This window comes from Tachypleus tridentatus, chromosome 10 (assembly GCF_004210375.1).
Source record: "Tachypleus tridentatus isolate NWPU-2018 chromosome 10, ASM421037v1, whole genome shotgun sequence".
Lineage (NCBI taxonomy): Eukaryota > Metazoa > Arthropoda > Merostomata > Xiphosura > Limulidae > Tachypleus > Tachypleus tridentatus.
In genome coordinates, this window is record NC_134834.1 from 193,968,437 (window position 1) to 193,989,079 (window position 20,643).

Genomic DNA, 20,643 nt, shown 5'->3' on the forward strand with positions numbered 1-20,643 from the left:
CTTTTGAGTTACCCGGATGTGAAAACCACGACTGGTCGAAATGGCATCTGTGTGGAAGCGAATAGTGGTGCTGTGATCGTGAAATTCAAATGAACCTGCAAAACGAAATAAACATCAAATGAATAACATAGTAACTGAAATTAAGTTATAGCACATTGTCGTACTTGACCCACTTGACTATCTAACGTTAATATATAAAACAGTTGTTGTTTGTTATTAAGCACAAAGCTACAAAAAGGCCTGTTTCTGCTTTCCCCACTATGGACATAGAAACCCGATTTCTAGCTGTATAAGTCCGCATAATATAAAATAGTATTAAAATAGAGATTAAATTTTCTTTAAGAAGTTGAAGCCACATTTTCGGAGTTTTGCTCCATGAAGTATCAACTTATTACAGCAAGATTTTACATACATCGTGACAATGTTATACAGTCAGGAACCATAGACAATTCAGTGAATTTTACAAAATGGATTAATAAATAGCAGGATTAACTTGACCTTCTTATGTTTTTACAATACCATAATCAGTCACGTATTTGAAAGCCTGTAAATCACATGATTTCAGACATTTCGAACACCCTGTAGACTTATTGTAAGACATGATTACATAATTTTCATAGTTCTAGTTACATCCAGTTTTCTTCTATTTCTTTTTTAGTTTTACTTATTGTCATATAAACATATGAGACTAATAATGAGTACCACATCTTCTCAATTAAATTAACAAGAAAAATACCACGCAGTGAAAATCCAACCAACAGTACAACATATTAGATATCCACCGGACATTTGGGACAACTTTAAACTGTTTTGTAACATGATCCACTGTGTGACATTTTTAAATCACTATGGTCCACTGTGTGACATTTTTTAGTTAATGATCCACTATGACATTTTTAGGTCTCTATGGTCTACTATGGCATTTTAGATCATCTGGTTCACTCTATAACATTTTTAGGTTAACATAATCCACTATGACATTTTTAGATCACTATGATCCACTGTATGACGTTTTTAGGTTAACATAATCTACTATGATATTCTTAGATCACTATGGTCCACTTTATGACAATTTTAGGTCAACATGATCCACTGTATGACATTTCTAGGTCAACACGATCCATTGTATGACATTTTGGGTCAACATGATAAGGTCTGTTGAAGGTTGATATGGCTTAAAAATACTGTACTCAACCAATCACAACATTGTTTATACATTCAATATTAAGGTTTAGCATGATTTACATAAAAAAACTAGCTTTTGATCTTCTAATGAAAAGTAACTTTTCTCTTCCTCTCTCTCTCTGAACTGGCGACGTTGCATCAACTGAAAAGATCCCAGGGTACAAGCTACAATGTAGGATTATAAAATGTACCATAGGTACCTCTAAAACCTAAGGTACATTTGTAACCTCACATTGTAACTTGTACCCCTAAGTCTTCAGTTGATGCAACGTTTGTTTTTTTTTGTTTTATTTGTTTTTGTTTCGGCTTGTTTCTGAATTAAAATAGCAAACTAATATGATTAATCAGAGGTTTGGATTTGCAGTTTATAACGAAGTCTTTCCTTATGGTTTTACTAAATTAACTTCATTAAAATGTAATTATTTTCACTAAAATATGTTATACACGTACATATTCTAGCTATTCCGTACTATAATTAACCAGCGTAATCTAGTTCAACACTTACAAAAAATGAAATCATAACATTAACTCGAGTTTTCTATCTACCTACGTTACTTTTGATTAACTCTAAGTAAAGTTATTATTATGTATAATTTGATTATTTACATTTTAAGGCGAATATACTTACGGATAAGACCTCTGTCGATGTTTCCACAAAAGGTGTTCATAAAGTTGAAGGTAATCATACCGACAGTTGACATCATCTTGAAGAGAGAAGTCTAGAAACTGAAGTTCGAAGGAGCATATATTATTGTTAAATCTATTAATAGTGTAAGAACAGTCTAAAGTGTTTCTATAGTTCTCAGGATAGTTTGGGGAAGTTAAGTTGAACACCTGATCACTGAATTCATAGTGACAGTGATGAATAGATACTGGTGTATCAGTTCGAGAAGCGCATTCCTTTTGATGAACCTGGATCAAAAATCCAGGTCTGGGGTTCGCTTCATCTGAATGGAAGCGAAGAATCTTCTCGTTTGTTTCAAAATTTAGGTTCCCTGAAATAGTGTAAAAAGCAATTAATTTATAAATCATCTTAAGATCTGAATCTTCGTAATAAGAATCACTCGTTTTAAAATCAAATTTGTTAAATGGAAACAGTTAAAGAGAATAAAATTCAAATAAATATTAGGTATTTGTTACTCATCATCATAAAATCGTGCATTTTAATTATTTTAATGTAGGGTTATTGAAGTAAAAAATTAATGCCCCCCCTAGGTCAGAGGTAAATTTATGGACTTAATAAAGCTACAATCCGGGGTTTGATTCCCTATGATAGACAGAGCGCAGATAGCCCATTGCGTATCTTTGCTCTAAAGTAAGCAACAACAATAGAAGAACAAATGATGAATACATTGCAAGCTTATATAATGATTTAAGAATTTTTGGTGTTACACTTGGCGAAACATATTTTTACTATGAATATCATGACATCAGTGAAACAAATAATGATCGCAGCACTTAAACGCCAGTGTAATACAAATGAGATTTCTTGTTTCGTGAGTATGCGTTGACGTAAGAATATTGGTAAAATTATTTAACTAAATTTGTCCACCTATACAACAAGAATCTAGGCTTAAGAATGTTGGCTAAATATTTCAGTCTAGTTTGTTCATAGTTAGGACAGCATTGAATTCAGGGGATGTACAGGGAAGGAATCCCCCCTAAATTGCCACAGTTAAATTCATTCCTTCCAGCTCCACCACCTACTGTAAAAAGGGATGTACAGGGAATATGAAATATTTCATATAATATTTATATGAAATATAAATATTAAATATATTTAATATGAAATATTAAAATGTTTCATATAAGTTTGTTCATGTTTATTACAAGTGTATAGACTTAAAAATGTTGAAAAATATTTTAATCGCATTTGTTCATGTTTAATAGGAGCTTCTAGACTTAATAATATTAGCAAAACGTTTCAACAAGTTTGTCCATGTTTAGTAGGAATGTGTAACCTTCAGAAAGTTCGTAAACACTTCAGTTAAGTGAGGTAAATGATCATATAGAAAGAAACGTCGATAAATGAATATGCTTTAAATTAATGAGGTAAAAAGTCTATAAAAATTAAGAATGTTTAATAAGCGTTTTGTGGGTCCATAAAATGTGTTTCTATGTTTATGAATGTTAGTAAAATGTATTTCAAAAGAGTTTATAAACGTAAGAATTGTGGCGAACGTTCCATTTTGGTGTATTTTATTTTCTTGAGTTATGAGATATTCAAATAACAACCAGTGTTGGTGAAAAATGTTTCAAATTAATGTAATGTATATGTATACACTTAGGAATGTTAGTAAATATTTTAAATAGGTCAGAGATGTAGAAGGCAAATCAACAGTGGGGAAGTGCAAATTTTATTTGACCATCGTGGCGAGGGAATGCGCGCCATATGCGTTCCCATTATGGACAGGATTTAGGGCTCACCATAGGACCCTAATTTTGATACATTTTTATTGAGACAGATCGCAAAGTGACCCTCCCCCGCTTCCAACGCCACTATAGGTACAATATATATTCTTTACATGCAAGTGTCAGTCAAATAAAGTACGATAAATGTAATATATATTTATAAACTTATGAAACCGTTTCACATGAAGACAGTATACATTTATGTAATTGCTCAAAAAAGGTAAAATATCTTTAGTTCTAAAGAAGATCTGTTGATATCAAGTGACGATTTGAAGACATTACGGAGTTTAATCTAGTGGTTGAAGGATTTCAATAGGGTTTTAAAAATAATACTTTGTTTTCCAAGATCAGGAAAAACATGTTTTTGAATATTAATTACGAATGTTAATGAAAATGTTTAAAATGAGTGCGGTATGTTTTTATAACTCCCTATAATTGTCTTGTTGTGTCTATCCTGCTGTATGGTTGCGAAACGTGGCAGATATGACGGAAAAAAGATAAACAGTTAAACGTATTACATATGAACAGCCAGCGTCGAAAACTGAAATTATCGTGGAAGGATACAGCATTAAACATCGAGGTAGTGAAAGGCACAGATGAATGTGACCTGGTGGATTTAGTGATGAATTCTGGTAGGTTCAAAGGTGAACGTAGAAAGATAGAAAAACCAGAGATGGTGTGGTAAAAATGCATTGATAATGACATCAGCAAAAACACTATCACATAAAAAGAAATGGAATAGATGGCGCTGGATGGAAGAAAGTATCGTCAATGGACGGCCGCTATCTCAGAAGACATTGGATGGACTAAATGTTAAGTAAGTAATATTTGTATAAATTTAACAAAGAATGCTGGTTAATGTTTTCAATACGTACTACGTATTTTATGAGCTTACAAATACTGGTAAAGTTATTTCAAATAGATAAAATACGTATTCGTATATTTAAAAATACTGGTTAAATAAATGCAATATGCGTCCATATACTTACGAACAAGATCAGCAGGTAAAGATCCACAGAGCCTTTCTTCGTCAACCTCGAGATAATCGTATTCACAGTTTTGGCTAGACTCCACCTCAAAAGATATAAAAATCAACTGTAACCCACAGATGTCGCTCCGGCGTCTGACAACATACTGACAGTCGAGGTTGTTTTCATAATTACTGGGAAAGTTCTTACTCTGGATGATGAAATCTCGTTCACTGAAGACATGAACACAATTACCAGGGACTTTCTCTGGCAAAAATAAATCTTAGTTGATTATTTGAGTAAAATTAAACATTTTCTAAACAGAGCTGCTGTATCAGAATTGCTCACAATTCCTAAATTACACACTGTGGCACTCTAATGTCAAAAAGAGGCTAAACTAAAGAAAATTTCTCAAAATCTTGAAAATTTAAAGCATTTATTTCCAAGGGTGATCCCAACAATTAAAAACGATTTAAAGTTTAAGAAAACGTTTTGGCGTTAGCTGATACATTTATTATCAATATTTCATTATATTTCGACATTACCCAATATATAAGATTCTTGTAGTAGTTGATTTATTTCTTCAATAATATTGTTTAAGTTCTCAGTAAAAGGTATGTCTTTGATTTGCAATCAAAGTTCTAAATTCGTTAGAAAAGAGTTTTGAACTTTAAGTCATTGATTCCTTGGTTTATTTCATACATTATGTGCTCTTTTTACACAACGATACAGTTTGTTTCCTACCTTCAACAAAGTTTGTGCTTCTCCATGTAGAGATGCTGATTTGGATGATACTAAAGGAACTGAAGAACTAAATACTTCATATTTGTTTACTGGTTTTGAATTGACTCTTTTAATTGGTTGGGAATAGTGAAGAGCAACCGATGGATCCTCCAATCTGGGAGACTTTGGTAAAGAGCTGAGATGAGCTAACGTCCCTGAGCAATGGTTTTGTTGAAACCCAACTCTGAAGCCTCGCTTACCAGAAACAGCATCGGTCCGAAAACGTATCACCAGAGTACCTCTTGAACCGAATGGTATCGTTCCTGCAAGATATTAAAATCTTTTAAATTTTAGTTGAAACAACATTTCGTTTGTTCTTTTTTACTTTTTTTTAAGCACAAAATCAGTTTTTAGATTGGGATTTGGCCACCATTAAAACCGACTAATAAATCCCTACCATGACTGGGTGATATTTCGGACGTGTTTAAACACCCTCTATCATCTCCTTGGTAGAGATGCACACCGTATGAGCAAGAAAACCTCCTGTCTTCCCTGATTACGCTTGGACAAACAAACTCACAAACGTGCAAGGTGAACACTGGTACCCTAAGTATCTACGAACATTTAACGTAATTACTTTATTTATTTATTTTTTACCAGATAGAATTATTAATGCAAGAAACTAAAGTGATATACATTGTAAAATGGTTTAGTTTGATATCATGAACTATCGCAAGTGAATTACGCAAAAGCGAAGAAGGAATTAATGCAAAGTTTCATACGAAACCCAAGCAACAGGTCAACAGCAGAAAAATAACTTTCTCTTTTCAAAACTTTTATCCTATGTGTGTAAATAAACAAAAAGTAGAAAACAAAGATTTTATAACTTTCTACAACAGATCTCTGTGTTGTATGTTATAAAATATTATTTAGTCAGGGCTGCCAATTTTGTATTTACAAAAAAAAAAAGAAAAAGAAACGTAGATCAAAAGAAAGTACCAAAAGCGATTATTTTCACCAATTAGAAAAAAAAAAAAGCTTCGATATCCAACTTACGTGACCGGTCTTGTAATGTGGTTCCACAAAACCGTTGTCCATCTACTTCAAGGTAATCTCCAAAACAACCGGCAGTATAATCCACATCAAAGTCGCGAAACCGAAGAGTTACCGTGCAGAAGGTTTTATCGCGTTGTTTGATAGTGTACACACAGATCAGATTGTTTCGATATTTATTTGGATGTCCTAAACTGCGAAGTTCTCCTGTTTCTGAATCAGAGTAGATGTTACAGGAAGAAGGAGAATAAGCTGTAAAATAGAGAGACATTTTACTCTGGTTGTAACAAACGTTCTAGATGTACGCTCAATGAAACACATCCAGAATACTACAAACAAATCAACAGTTTCCACTGGGTGTTATAAACATTCTAGATGTACTCTCTGTACTCTGAGCAAACAAAATTTCTGAATACTAGAAATATAAAAAAGGTGTTGCTTTTCTGGGTGTTTGGTTTGTTACATTTCGCGCAAAAGCTACACGAGGGCTATCTGTGCTAGCCGTCCCAAATTTAGCAGTGTAAGACTAGAGGGAAGGCAGCTAGTCATCACCACCCACCGCCATCTCTTAAGGTACTCTTTTTATCAACGAATAGTGCGACTGACCGTATAGCATTTGTTGTGCAAAAATAGGATGGTAAGTTTAACAGTTTCGCTTCATCTTGGTATTACCTGACATAATTAATTCAAATGTTACTCTAGATGAGCAAATGTAAACGTAATAATCTGAAACTGATAAAATATACCAAACTTACAGAATGTTTTGCTGAAGGAAACATTGTTAAAGGAGTCGGTATTTCATACAATGACTAAACAATACGTTAATAATGTGCTAAAACCACGTAGGTCCAAGAAGTCGTGATAAAACTGAAATAAGGGTTTCTATTTCAATTTCAAACAATACGTTGAATACCATTTAACACATTCGATAATTCATACAAATATTAAAAGCTACGTCAAATTTCATATATGTAAGATTTTCACACGCAGATTACAACATACGTCCTATGATATTAAGTCAGACAAGACACGGCGTAAATCAATGTGTTACTCTAGCTTAAAACATTAAAAACCAACAACAGAAGATAACTAATCTGTCAAATGTTACAGTTTGAATAAATTCCATCCCGGAATAAGGAACTTTTAAATAATTCTATCCATTTGACACTGATAATTGTGAAATTGATATTTTTAAGGTACTTTTAAGCCATCCTAAGTACTTGTGAATGATGCTATTGTAATTTTTGTTTTGGAGTAATGTACATAATTAACGATATGAGAATAATATTACCATAATTAATTACCCGGATTGAAGCTCCATTTCAACCATATGATAATGGTATTAGCATGACAGTCTCTGGATCAAGGAATTCAGAACATTTGAAACTGATAATAATGTAATTATTCCTTCAGGTTACGTCTTAGATTAATCTTATCGTCTGGAGATAAAATTAGTAAATTATGTTCCGACCATGTGAGAACAAACTTTAGTAAATAGTAGTGATAAGAGAATGCTTACAGTATTCGGTTGTATCTAAAGTGCGAGCGCAAAGATTTAAGTAGAGAGTCACAACTCGAAACATATGTATATCTTCATATTAGGTAAGACGTAATAGTATATCATACACCAAAAGTTACTTTTAAAGATGAGTATCTTTTTAAAGTGATTGTTGTGACCAGACAGCTACTTATAGTATGACGGTATTTTGAAACTCACTCAACGGTCCCTGATGTTTCAGGTGCGTATTCATATCAGCATAGAATATGAAATAGCTTATGGATTTGTTTGTTTGAAGGTTTCCCAAGGCTAAACGAGGGTTATCTGCGCTGGCCGTCCCTAATGGGATGTGAGAGACCAGAGAAAAGGCAGCTAGTCGTCACCACCCACCTCCAATTCTTAAACTACTCTTCATCAACGAATAGTGGGACTGACCCTAATTTATTACAATGCCCCCCACGGCTGAAAAGGTGAGCATGTTTAGAAAGACGGGGATTCGAACCCGTGACCCTCGCATAACGGATCGAGTGTCCTAACCACATAACCATGCCAGGCCTTTTTGGATTGAAAACATGTAACAAACACGTGATCGAAAACATTTAAAATAGGCACTGGGAAGATATAAAGTAGATAAATTCTGATGTACTTACCCCCTTCTCCAAAGCTTATAGGGAGTTTATTGTAACCTAAAAAAAGTATAGTAAATCTGTATGATATCATACTGTGAGAAATGAGAGAGAAGAAAAAATAGGTTAGCTTACCATTCTCAGGGTAACAGTCCTTTATTTGTCTGACATGTATATTAAAACCAGATCTTGTTATCTGTGCATCGCTAATAAATTTAATATTGATTCTGTCTTCATCAAACATGAAAACCCCTGTAAGTAAAGAAAAACACTCTTTAGTTTCTAAATATCAAACCGGTATCTTATTTATATATTACTTGAAAATTTCTACTACCAACACGTTGTTAGTAAATTTGTGTAATAATATGTAGTGTTAACTAGATATACTCTTCAAAACAAGAAACCCAAAAGTGATATTTTGTTATTTTAAAGAGAAATATATGTAATAACGTTACAAGCTCAGAGTATTTGATGTTACGTGTTAAGGCACTGATTGTCAGACCAAAATGACAATAAAAGTTGTGCACTTTGAAAACGGAGGAAAACATCGGATTTTTCATAAAACGCATGCGTGTCCAATAAATTTGTTTGAGAGTTCTGCATGTTCTGCAAGTGCAACATGTGCTAAATGCCTATAAAAGTGACGGGTTCTCGGTTTCCATAGCTCATTGTTAAGCCACCGACACGCAATACAGTTACGCCAAGACGAACTGAAGCACAACGCAACAACGCCATTGGTCGCTTGGAAGCAGGCAAATCTCGGTCAGATGTTGCCAGAGCTGTGAATGTCCATCCAAGCACCATCAAAAGGCTATGGAATCGTCACCAACAACATGGATCAATTCGTGACCGTCCACGATCTGGCAGACCTCGTGTGACCACGCCCGAACAAGATCGCTACATCCGGTTATATCACCTTCGGGATAGGACCACCACTGCGACGTCTACTGCCTCAACCATACCAGGGCTGCGTAGGATTTCCGATCAGACCGTACGCAACCGTCTACGAGATTCTTAGGCCCCATGTGCAACCCATCATGGTGAACGTCAACGACGTTTTTCAACATGACAACGCCCGTCCTCACACAGCCCAACTCACCACTGTCTTCTTGAGACACCACAACATCAGCGTTCTTCCCTGGCCCTCCAGATCACCAGATTTAAACCCCATCGAACATCTTTGGGACGAGTTGGACCGACGTCTGCGACGGTGACAACCTCAACCGCAGACTCTACCTCAGCTTGCAGCAGCTTTGCAGGCTGAGTGGACAGCCATTCCACAAGATGTGATTCGTCATCTCATCGCTTCCATGGGCAGGAGATGCCAAGCAGTTATTGATGCTCACGGGGGGCATACTCGTTATTGACGTTGAGTGACGTTAAACTTCACCTAGTGAGCGTGGACTTCGCCTTTGCAGACTTTGGATGTTCAGCAGTGAATGTGCAAAGTTTCACACATGTCATACAAAACTACCCGGAATAAACTTGTTAACAATTTGTCTCATATTTTGCCTTTTGCGTTTCTTTTTTTGAAGAGTATATTTCTGAGGTTTACGTTAGGGCGTTATACGATCAAATGTATAAACGTTTGCTTGAGATACGACAAACATCCCACAGAATGAAAATCCGTCATGTTAAAACAGCACGAATATACAGTAAGGAAAAATCCTAAAAGTGTAAGTGATGACGGGTACCTCAAAAAAAGCTAACTTTTTTCTTTTATATCTTCCAGCAACTACTACGCGTAATTTCCTACATAAATGTCGTTATATATAAGTTTTAATAATGTGGTTTTCTCCTATGTAGCCTAAAAATAATTATGGTGAAACAATATCTTCTGATTTCCAGGTTGTGTTACAAAGTCTGTGTTGATCACTTTGGATATTAACTTACTGGTAAAATTTTATAACTAACTTACAATTAAGATGAGTAAATGTAAGGACTGGTAAGGATATAAAACTTTAATTAAAATAAAATACAGAACAACGTTTCGACCTTCTTAGGTCATCCTCAGGTTAACATGACGGAGATGAGTAAAAAATATGGTGGGTCAAGGCTGCAAAATCTAGAAGCGCAGTACGTTCAGTTCTCTGTGTTTCAGGGCATAGCCACATTGGGCTCTCTGCTGTGTGGAATCGAACCATAGAGTTTAATATTGTGACTCCATAGACTTACTTTTGTTCCAACTGGACACAGTAGGTTTTTCTTGTGCAATTAATCACGCAAGTGTTAAGGCAGGTGTATTATATTACAAAGCTAAAAACTGGGTTTGGATACCGTGGTAGGTAGAGCACAAATAGTTCAACGTATAGGTTTGCGCTTAACTACAAACAAAATTGATATATGTTATCATCCAAGTAAAATAAATTTAATAGAAAAGCATTTCTCTAAAGCCTTATTATGACACTTCTACGTTCCGGAAAAGAATTACTCACGAACAGCTTTAGAAGTGATGGTGCCACATAGCTTTTGTTTGTCCACTTCTAAAAAATCGTAAGCACAGCCATCACTCGGTTCGATATCGAACTTCAAAATTTTAACTCCAGCCCACAAATGTCTCTGTTCGCTCGTTTGACTAGGTAATAACATTCTGTGAAGGTAGGATAACCACCTGGATAGTTCGGACTTCTTAAAAAGAAATTTTCTTCCACGAAAATACGGTCACACGATGACGGTGGCTCTGTAAAAATCAGATTTTTACATAAAATTAGCTGTAACAAATGATTGATTATAAATAAATCATTTGAAAGAACGCTGAAACACATATTACATAAACAATAAATACACACACAAATGGAGAAAACTCTTATATTATATATACATAAATAGATAGATGTGTGTGCGTATGCAATATATATATATATAGTAATATATATGGCGTAATCTTTCTAGATCACCAAAAACACATATTTTTGGTTGCTCTGGAAAGTTTACGCCATCCCTTACTGACTTTTGAAAGTGTGTTTTATATGAAATCAAAATTTCGCCTAAAAATTAACACATCCTTTATGTAAAGTAGGTCATGCATTACTAAAAACAAATGAAATACGATCTCTCGATAAAAACAACTAATATTTCTTCTCTACACATTTGATTCAGTTCAAATACACAACTGATCATAATAACAAGCGGTCTTTTTGATATTTCATACAAAAAAAAACATGTTACGCAGAGAAGCCCTAAATTATAAGTGTTTTTTTCTTTAAAAATTTCAAATCAATCCAAGCATTGTGTTGTATCTAATACACACATTAGTAACTTTAAAATAAAGTCGATGTTTCTGTTAAAAACTATAAGCTGAATTGTCAGGTCGCTACAAAATTATTTACTGTTTAAAATATTTAGTTTGTATATCATTTAACAAGTCGACGGAAACACTTGAATTTATCATATTTTAATTGTCATATTTAATTCAAACTATAATAAGTCATTTTATTTTACTTCGGAGCGTTTAAAGTAAGATGACCTACTGGCATACAGGCTTGAGCAGCATACATAAACGTTTTAACTCCTACCCAATTAAGTTGCTGAATAAAACACTGCATATGTGTATTGGCAGACAATAAACAATAAGTATTGCCGGATAAGGAAACTTAATTTCACTCTATTGTCCTATTATAAGACCACACCCTTTAAATTTAACAACCGTTTCTAAGAAAAACCTGGGGCTCTTCACGACTTACTTTCTCGTTTTCACGGTGTGATTCTACTGTCCGTATGCAAATACCCTATGAAAACCGGAATTGTTACATTATTTCTAGTAAGAAATTAAAACACAGAAGTCAAATGTGACAGTGTAGTTTCTACCTAGCATTTTTTTAACAATAAGTTAGGAAAAGTATTAATACCCTAGCGACCAATACTAATCTATTCAGTCTGGACCTTTTATATCAAAATATAATGTATCACGGTGATATCGGTGACAAACAAGCACACTGTAATTGTAGAATAAAATACTGGGTTAAATCATAGTAACGTGTTGTATGAAGAAATAAAAATATACTAACAAATGTATAACGGAAAGCAGTAGTTCACGATTTGGCTAACTACTCAAGTTAAGAGAGGAAACAAACAATTAGACTGTATAATAGTTTGATATGATTATTTCCCGGCTTTTCTACCATCGGTTCCTTTCAATAACACAATTCTCATGTACAGAAACAACATGTGTGTAATAGACACCTGATTTATGGTTAGTTTTATATTCTTAGCCATATAACAGTTGAATTACTCTTATATAGAACTAGACGTGAGAATTGACACTGCGAGCTGATAGTTTCTTTTCCGTTTCTCATACAACGCTTTCTATATTATATTACAACATCAATGCTAGAGTTGTAGCCAATTTTAACTTCACATAAGCAGAATCATGAGTCATTTTCAACTTGACGAAGCTCAAAAATATCTTGAACCAACTTATTACAATATTTGTAACACACACACAAATATAGATATATGTATATATAAATATATGAATCTCCGATACTATTTCTCTTACATTAAACGACCAAGTAACGACCAATTTCAAAAATCCTTCCTCTTTAAGATATTAGTCTTATTTGACAATAGAATAATGTAAATTTCAGCAAACTTAGTTTAAAACACGTTAAAAGACATAAATTTATACGTGTGCATGTTTTCTTATAGTAAAGCCACATCGGGCTATCTGCTGAGTCCACCGAGGAGTATATGTCTTCTGGTATTGTATAAATACAAAGAATAAGCTGCATAATGAGCTCTGTCCACCACGGGAAATCGAACCCTGGGGTTTAGCTTTGTAAGTCCGTCAGCTGACAAACCGACGGACTATAGGGGAGTAGAATATAAAACAAAACTTACAGAACGTTTGAAAAATATTCAATTTATGATAAACATATATTGAGCCTGTATATCTCATTTAGCTAATTGTTAAAGTAAGAGCACATGGCATCAAAATGTTCATGGATGTCTAACCTTTAACCCATAACGAATGCGTTTTGGAACTTGGTCCAACATATTAAAACTGATGTGCCTGAACTTTATTCATGTTCCTACATATATTAAAAAAGTATTTAGATGATATTTTTTATTATAAATTCTACCAATCTTTCCATCTGGCTACATTTCACATTCAGTTTCTGAGTTCATTTTTTATATGAAATAATATTTTTCTGGTTGCATCTTAGGTTAAGTCAGTTAAACGTAATGCGCTAGTCTTTTAAATATTTTTCACTTTGTTTCAGTTGGAGTTGGAATTTTCAACCTTAAAGGTATCTTATAAGCCCATGTGATAAATTGCTAGGTGTCATAGTTCCCTTGGGTCAAATAAACTCGTACCTATGTAGTTTGGAGCTACTGACCAGGGAAAAGGTAGCAGCTAGAAGCACCCATCGCGAAAAAGCCTTGTCCTCCTCTTTGAACCAAATAACTGGATCATCTGTAACTTTTATAGCGTGCCCACAACTGAAATTAAGGAGCAGTACAGCGGTTTTATTTCTCGAGCTTTGATTTCCTTGATCTGTAACCTTGCGTACTAACCACTAAACGTGGCTCTACTTTGTTTTAAATAACAGGTAAACAAAATACTATGATTTTGAGCTCATGCAAACGATATTAATCTTAAGGACTTTTCCAGCATGACTTTCATTCAAAACAAGGATTTCTAAGTTGACATATGTTTTACAATAAATGCCAAGTGTATTATTCTCCGACTTTTTTTTTCAGTGTTATCCTATTACTTTTCGGTAATTTTACTTGTAAAGACAAAGAGTTGAAACTTTCGTAACTAATCGTTGCATTACCAAAACTGTCCATACTGGATTTATAAATGTATTCTTCTAAAATATTTGTACATTATATTTGTACATTATAATTGATTATAAATGTTCTTTAGTTGTAATAACTAAAAACTGTTAATCTTCTTTAACAAACTATGGTTGTCTGCAATATCTCAAGGAAGTTTCTGATAGCAATTCCAAGCTGAATTTGCTCTTTAATCTCAAATTATTTTCAAATGAAATATTCATTATTGTTTAAGAGGACCAAATTTAACTACGTCTTTAGTGACTATTAAACTGCTGGAGAGTTAAAAAGATACACTGTACGTAAATTTTTGTTCGGTGTACATGACTCTACTTGTAAGTAGCAAATACTCGCTTTAACTTTTGATGCATCCCGAATTGGATCTCTACGACTTTTGTTGAATTTTTGTTCATTTCTTTCATATTCCCCTCCCAAAGAGCACCTTCTAATCAAACAATTCTGTCCGACAAAAGTGGTAGAAGCTAATGTTACACTATTTTTGTTTTCCAACATCATGAAACAGAAAAGACAACCTCGCCTTGATAATTCTAAATTATCGATCTGAGCACCTTTTTTCCAGAACTGTTTTAATATTTTCAGCAAGAAGGGTTGTCACATAGTCTTCTAAAACACGATAAGTTTTGTTTTTTTTCTTTTTAGAAATATCTTAAGCCAACAATATAGGACAAATACGGCAGAGTTTCAAGGAAAAGTTATTATTCGCTGCCAAGCAGGAACCCCCTAGGCAACAACTCGATAAACATCATAATTTTGTTTTCTTTCAGTACATTCATAAGTTTGAAATATAAAAAACAAACAAGCCCACCCTTAACACAACATGTTTTGTTTAAAAATATGTATGCAAAGCCTAATAGTACCACCAAGGTTAGATCTAAGGCTTTGAAATCCGTTGTATTATAGCCTCTTTTGCTCTACTGAAGGTCAAACGTGAAAATCACGACATCGACCGTTACTGGAAGAACCTAATTGTTTCTCTAAATCGTGGTAATTGTTTACTTCAGTACATTTTTTGAAGTGAAATTAAAGCTATTATTGTAGTTGAACGAAATCTGTGCCATTTGTTGACGTTTTGGTTATTTGAATATTTAGAGTTAACAGTACAAAGATCATACGAAACGATTTTCAAATTTTTATTTCATTATATGTGTCACTGAAATTAGATATTATTTCGTTTGATTTTACGCTTACGAACCGCATGGCCAGGTGGTTAGGGCGCTCTATTCATAATCTGTGGATCGCAGGTTAGAACCCCCATCACACCAAACATGCTCGCTCTTTTAGCCGTGGGGGCGTTATAATGATACCATCAATAGCACTATTCGTTGGTAAAAGAGTAGCCCAAGAGTTAGCAGCGAATGATGATGACTATCTGCCTTCTCTCTATTCTTACAATACTAAAGTAGGGACGGCTAGCACATATAATCCTCGTGTAGCTTTCGGCAAAATTAAAACAAAACAAAGAAACGCTTACAAAACTGATAGGTCAGAAGATTAAGACACTATAAGAGATAGGACTAGCTCAAACACTAAACGTTCTCAAAGTACTTTTTACAAAACACAAACAAAAGTGAAAAAAAGAACCTCATTGGTGAACCTTCCCTAATTACAGATGTATTTTATATATAAGTCCCCAGTACTTGGTATTCGTTATGATCGATCGGTCTGATTAGACTGGTAAAAACTGAAATAGCTCAATACTGCAATCCTGAACTATTAACTAATATGTAAACTTGATACGTTTATTAATACACAGTTCTAAAAAATGTTGTTACTCTGATAATCTAGAGTGAAACAAGCGATAAAACGAGTGAATTTGTACGACTGAAAACATGCATCTTATGGAGATATTAAAGAATTGCATTAATTTGCCAATTTAATAAAAACTTTTATTCTTCTACAGAAATAGCCTTGCTCTAGCACATATTTTTTGGCATTTTATTTCAAAATACTAAAGGTAATAAAATTTTATGCATGGGATTGAATTCAAAATATTCAATTTAACTGTTACAATCAAGGCTTAAGTCAAAATGTAATTATTGAAATATAAGTAACAAGGTGGACAGCTGTTCTAGTCACTCTACGAAATTTGTCACAATAAAGGAAAACTGTACATTGTAAGTTACAACTGTATGTTTTCATGTAACTCTGTGCTAAAATGTTTAAGAAAGATACAAGAAACACATCTGTGCAATTTTCAAGCCATTTACTCATATTGCACAAAACTATTCCCTTAATTGTTTTAAATTATTAAGAAGTTTATGAGTCCTCGTGTCTCGCAACACCAGTTTTGTTTAATATCACGAACTGCGACCCAGTCATTGACACATATACATCTTGATCAAAACTTTCCACCTTTTAAATAGTATACGGCTTTTGAATCTTAATTATTGAAGAAAGATTCGTCACATTTAAGGATTATACTGATCCGTTTATTAGTTGAGCCGTTTGGAGTTCGGACAAATCTCCTTACCATAACTCTAATTATTATGTATCTTACTCATAATCACTGTGCCTTTTAATGTTGTCTTATGCAACCCAAAGTTTAGTTTCCAAATAATATAAACAAACGTTCATACGTTTTTCTGTCAATAGAAAAATTCCCTATAACTTAGCTTTGCAAGTCTACCATCACAAATTAAATGCATTTAAAAGTAGTGCACTTTGAAATTAAAGTAATATTGGCGTTAGGATTAAAAATAATAAATATATAGTTAGAACCATAACTTATGACAACAAAGCAACGTAACATGATTTTAATTGAACGTAAATATGTTAAAGGAATAACTTTTAAAGATGTTCTAAACTATTTCTATGCAATTTTATAAAATTGTACGGTATTTCATATGATCATAATTCAAAATAAATTGAGATTAATATAAAAGATGAATTGAGGCTAATCCAAAGGATAATTTGTGTCTAATAAAAAGATCAGCTAAGGCTAATCTCAGTAGAAAATAATAGTGATTGTCACGGGTTTTCTGAAAACATTCACTAGGGGTAGTAAAGAAATTTTGTTTTGAATTTCGCGCAAAGCTACTCAAGGATACTATCCGTCCCTAATTTAGGAGTCTAAGATTAGAGAGAGGCAGCTATGTCATCACCACCCACTGCCAACTCTTAGGCTACTCTTTACAGATGAGCAGTGGGAGTGACCGTCACAATATAACGCTCGCAATATCAGTCGTGGTGCAACGAGGATGCGAATCCGCGACCCTCAAATTACAAATCGAACGCCTTAACCTACTTGGCCATGCCGGGCCGCTAAAGAGATATCTGAATTCTTCTATGAGTGATTTGTTGTTATAACCGACCTGGTACTTGGTAGCATTTGTTTAGAAAACATAATTTAAAAATAAAGTTACTGGAACATGCTGACAATCCATTGACGAGTACTTCATCCAAAACGATAAAATTATATATATATTTTTTGTTGAGACACTTACTTTCTCTGTAAATAGCAGAATGTGTTCGATTGAAGTCAATGCCGTATAATTGTCTTTCGTTCACCTGATAGAACGGTACCATCAAGCGAACAGGCGATGTAGCACTTGTGGAAGGCATTCCTAAACAATGAGATTAAATCGATTTACGTCATTTAGCAAACAAATATTTAAATACATTCATTCTAACTTATTCTTATTTCCTGCTAACTCATGTGTATATACGAATGCAAATGTTAGTGCTACAACTTATGATAAAAACATACACACAGTACCTAATTGTCAACTTACTTTCGAAATAGTAGTAATATATATATATATATAATAAGTTAAATATAGGTGTGTTGGCCTAAAGTTTCTTAATAGATGCCTATGGCTTGTTGGCGATAAATTCCACAATAAATGAACAACATGTACTTCACTTGTTTTAAAATAACATATTCAAAACAAGTCCATTTTTGTTTCATTACACGTCTCTGAATTTAAATGACTGTTTCATTTTACGCTTACAAACAGTATACACTCTATACATCAGAGTTGTAAATTAAACATTATACAGCTCTCTTCTTGTTGTCAAAAGTCCCCTTAGGCCAATTCAGTTGCCAAGCCTAAATAGTTTGTTTCGTTTTTTATCTTCAACACAGTTCAGTTTATATTTCGCTTATTTCTTTTATTCTATCATTTTATTCCTTATCACAACAGTAGCGGCGTATAATTCAATTACGATGCCTCGTTAGTTACCACAATTGTATTCTGAACTTATGACGATACTCGTCTGCTTTTTCGTATTTAGGCCTACTTCCAATAAATGTGCCCCCCCCCCCAGTGGCTCAGCGGTATGTCTGTGGACTTACAACGCTAAAAACCGGGTTTCGATACCCGTGGTGGGCAGAGCACAGATAGCCCATTATGTAGCTTTGTGCTTAATTCAAAACAACTATAAACAACAAATCCAATAAATGTCTGGTTTTTTCTTGCATATAGGTCTACTTCAAATTTATCCGCTGCCTTTTATCAAAGTCCATACAGGTAGGTTCAATTGCTTTAAAACACCCTTTAACGAGGAAAATTATTCTCCTAAAATGTCAGAAAACTGTTTATCTTATTTTAACATGTCATCCGTTAGGCTATACTCCCTTACATCAGTTAGCTTTACTTTTTCTAACCTTTCTCAGACCGAAACTCTCTTTCGCTTGTCTTTAATTGTAGTTCTCTTCTTGTCTATTTACCGTTACTTAAACCTCTGTCATTTAGGTCTTTTATAAACCTTTATATCTTAGGCATCAACAATGGCCGCTTTTAACTCTCTCATTATGAAATAATTTAAACAATGATGAAGTATTAGCTTACAAAATAAATTAGTTAATACTGCGTACAGCTAAACAGTTTTTTATATCTGGCACTGACTTTCTGGAATCACAGAACCTTCTATGAAACATCATATTTAACTACATATTAAACTGTACCATATTTTCTTTAAAAAAAAGACTTGTTAAAGCAACTTCGAGCAAAGTTAAGATTAATTCCTTTTTTTAAAAAAATCACAATTCTAAAATAATATTAATAAGAATCAAATAAATATTTGCAATGTTATTTCTTTAGAAAAATAATAAAATAATTTAAATAGCAATAATTGTTGTTAATCGATCCACAGTTCCAAACTTTAAACTAGTCTATGTTCGGCTAACAAAAAAACATAAAAAAATTATTAGACAATCAATTATATGGGGTAGTTAGCTGTTCTGATTCTAGCGCAAAGCCTTTTGCTCTCTATCCATTTTGGGAAATCGAGCATCGAATTTTAGCGTTTTAAATTGGGAAAAACTTCTTATTTTTTAGAGAGCTAGAAAAAAAAAAGAGACCAAAACTAAAACGTACATTGTTGTTTCTCTGTAGTAAATTGATTTGTATGTGATTAAGTACAAAGCTTTACAAGTGGTTGTGGGTGGATGATCTGTCCACCACAACTATCCAAACCAGGCTTCTAAAGTTGCAGTGTCCTCAGATAATACACACACTAGGGGCATAGTAAACTGAAAACATTCTATGAATTACTTTTTCAAATAAATATATTCATTGTAACTTTATAACTATTTCTTGCACAAAATTTCACATTGTTATAAAAATTCAACGAAAACTTTTAAATTTTACGCCAATTAAATATCTTAGCATGAGGTAATTAAAATAAAGACATTTATTTGGACGCCAATAACACAGAACAAATAAACTTACAAGCATTAAGATAATGAAATTAGAAAGCATCTCGGTGTTTAAAACTAACTGAAACAAAAAAAAAGGTCTAGTTATTGTCACACCAATAAAGGAAACAAGTTGACTTACAACTGACAAAAGAATCAAAATACAAAGCATTTCTGTGTTTAGAACCACGTTCAAGTTCACCATTCAGCTGATGTGATATTTACAGTCAGAACTAAGAATTTAGTTCTTTCGTCCACGTCTTACTTCTTTATTTTCCACGCCAGAACTGAGGAAGTCAAAAAGATGTGGCCGCTCGTTAATGAATGAGCTCTTAGCTGAAAAGATGTTTTTTCTACTAGCTGAGCCTGAATTAAAGTACGTCAGATACCATAGTGTTCGGTGGAGCTTTCTATCTGGTTCAACTAACGTCGTATTGTTTTGTTTATAGATTGGAACAATAACCATAAAACCTTAACCTTGGGAACTACAACACCAGAACGTTTGTCCTTGGACAAGTGCCAAATATTATTATAAATTCACTTTCTAAATTTCAAGCTTGTGACCACAATCAAGGTAACCTCGCCTTTCTTCTAACTTCCCATAAATCAAAACGTTGGCTTATACATTTTAAAATTAGACTTCAAAATCAATTTCCATTGCTAAATTTCATAACTGAAAACCTGTTTCACCAATATTTCTTAAACTTGCATTAAACTAAAGAAAAACACGTAAACTTG

The 20,643-nt window shown here is 33.6% G+C and overlaps 1 protein-coding gene across 1 annotated transcript; it reads right to left on the bottom strand.

The window, feature by feature from the left end:
- Positions 1 to 4: 4 nt before the first annotated feature.
- LOC143228617 (tolloid-like protein 2) lies at positions 5 to 20,334 on the bottom strand. The gene is made up of 8 exons (XM_076459842.1): positions 20,048 to 20,334; positions 10,901 to 11,145; positions 8,601 to 8,717; positions 6,345 to 6,593; positions 5,291 to 5,611; positions 4,587 to 4,847; positions 1,814 to 2,180; positions 5 to 95 (listed from the first exon to the last, which is right to left on the bottom strand). Exons 2-8 carry the CDS (start codon positions 11,052 to 11,054, stop codon positions 86 to 88), a joined length of 1,479 nt encoding a protein of 492 aa, XP_076315957.1. The 5' UTR covers positions 11,055 to 11,145; positions 20,048 to 20,334; the 3' UTR covers positions 5 to 85.
- Between the last annotated feature and the right edge of the window lie 309 nt (positions 20,335 to 20,643).

Excerpts from the sequence above, each read along its gene's own strand:
- LOC143228617 (XM_076459842.1), bottom strand. The coding sequence starts at position 11,054 with ATGTTATTACCTAGTCAAACGAGCGAACAGAGACATTTGTGGGCTGGA. Across the intron at positions 6,594-8,600 it reads GGACTGTTACCCTGAGAATG|CTTATTCTCCTTCTTCCTGT; the intron begins GTAAGCTAACCT and ends TCTATTTTACAG. Across the intron at positions 2,181-4,586 it reads TTTACCTGCTGATCTTGTTC|GGAACCTAAATTTTGAAACA; the intron begins GTAAGTATATGG and ends ACACTATTTCAG.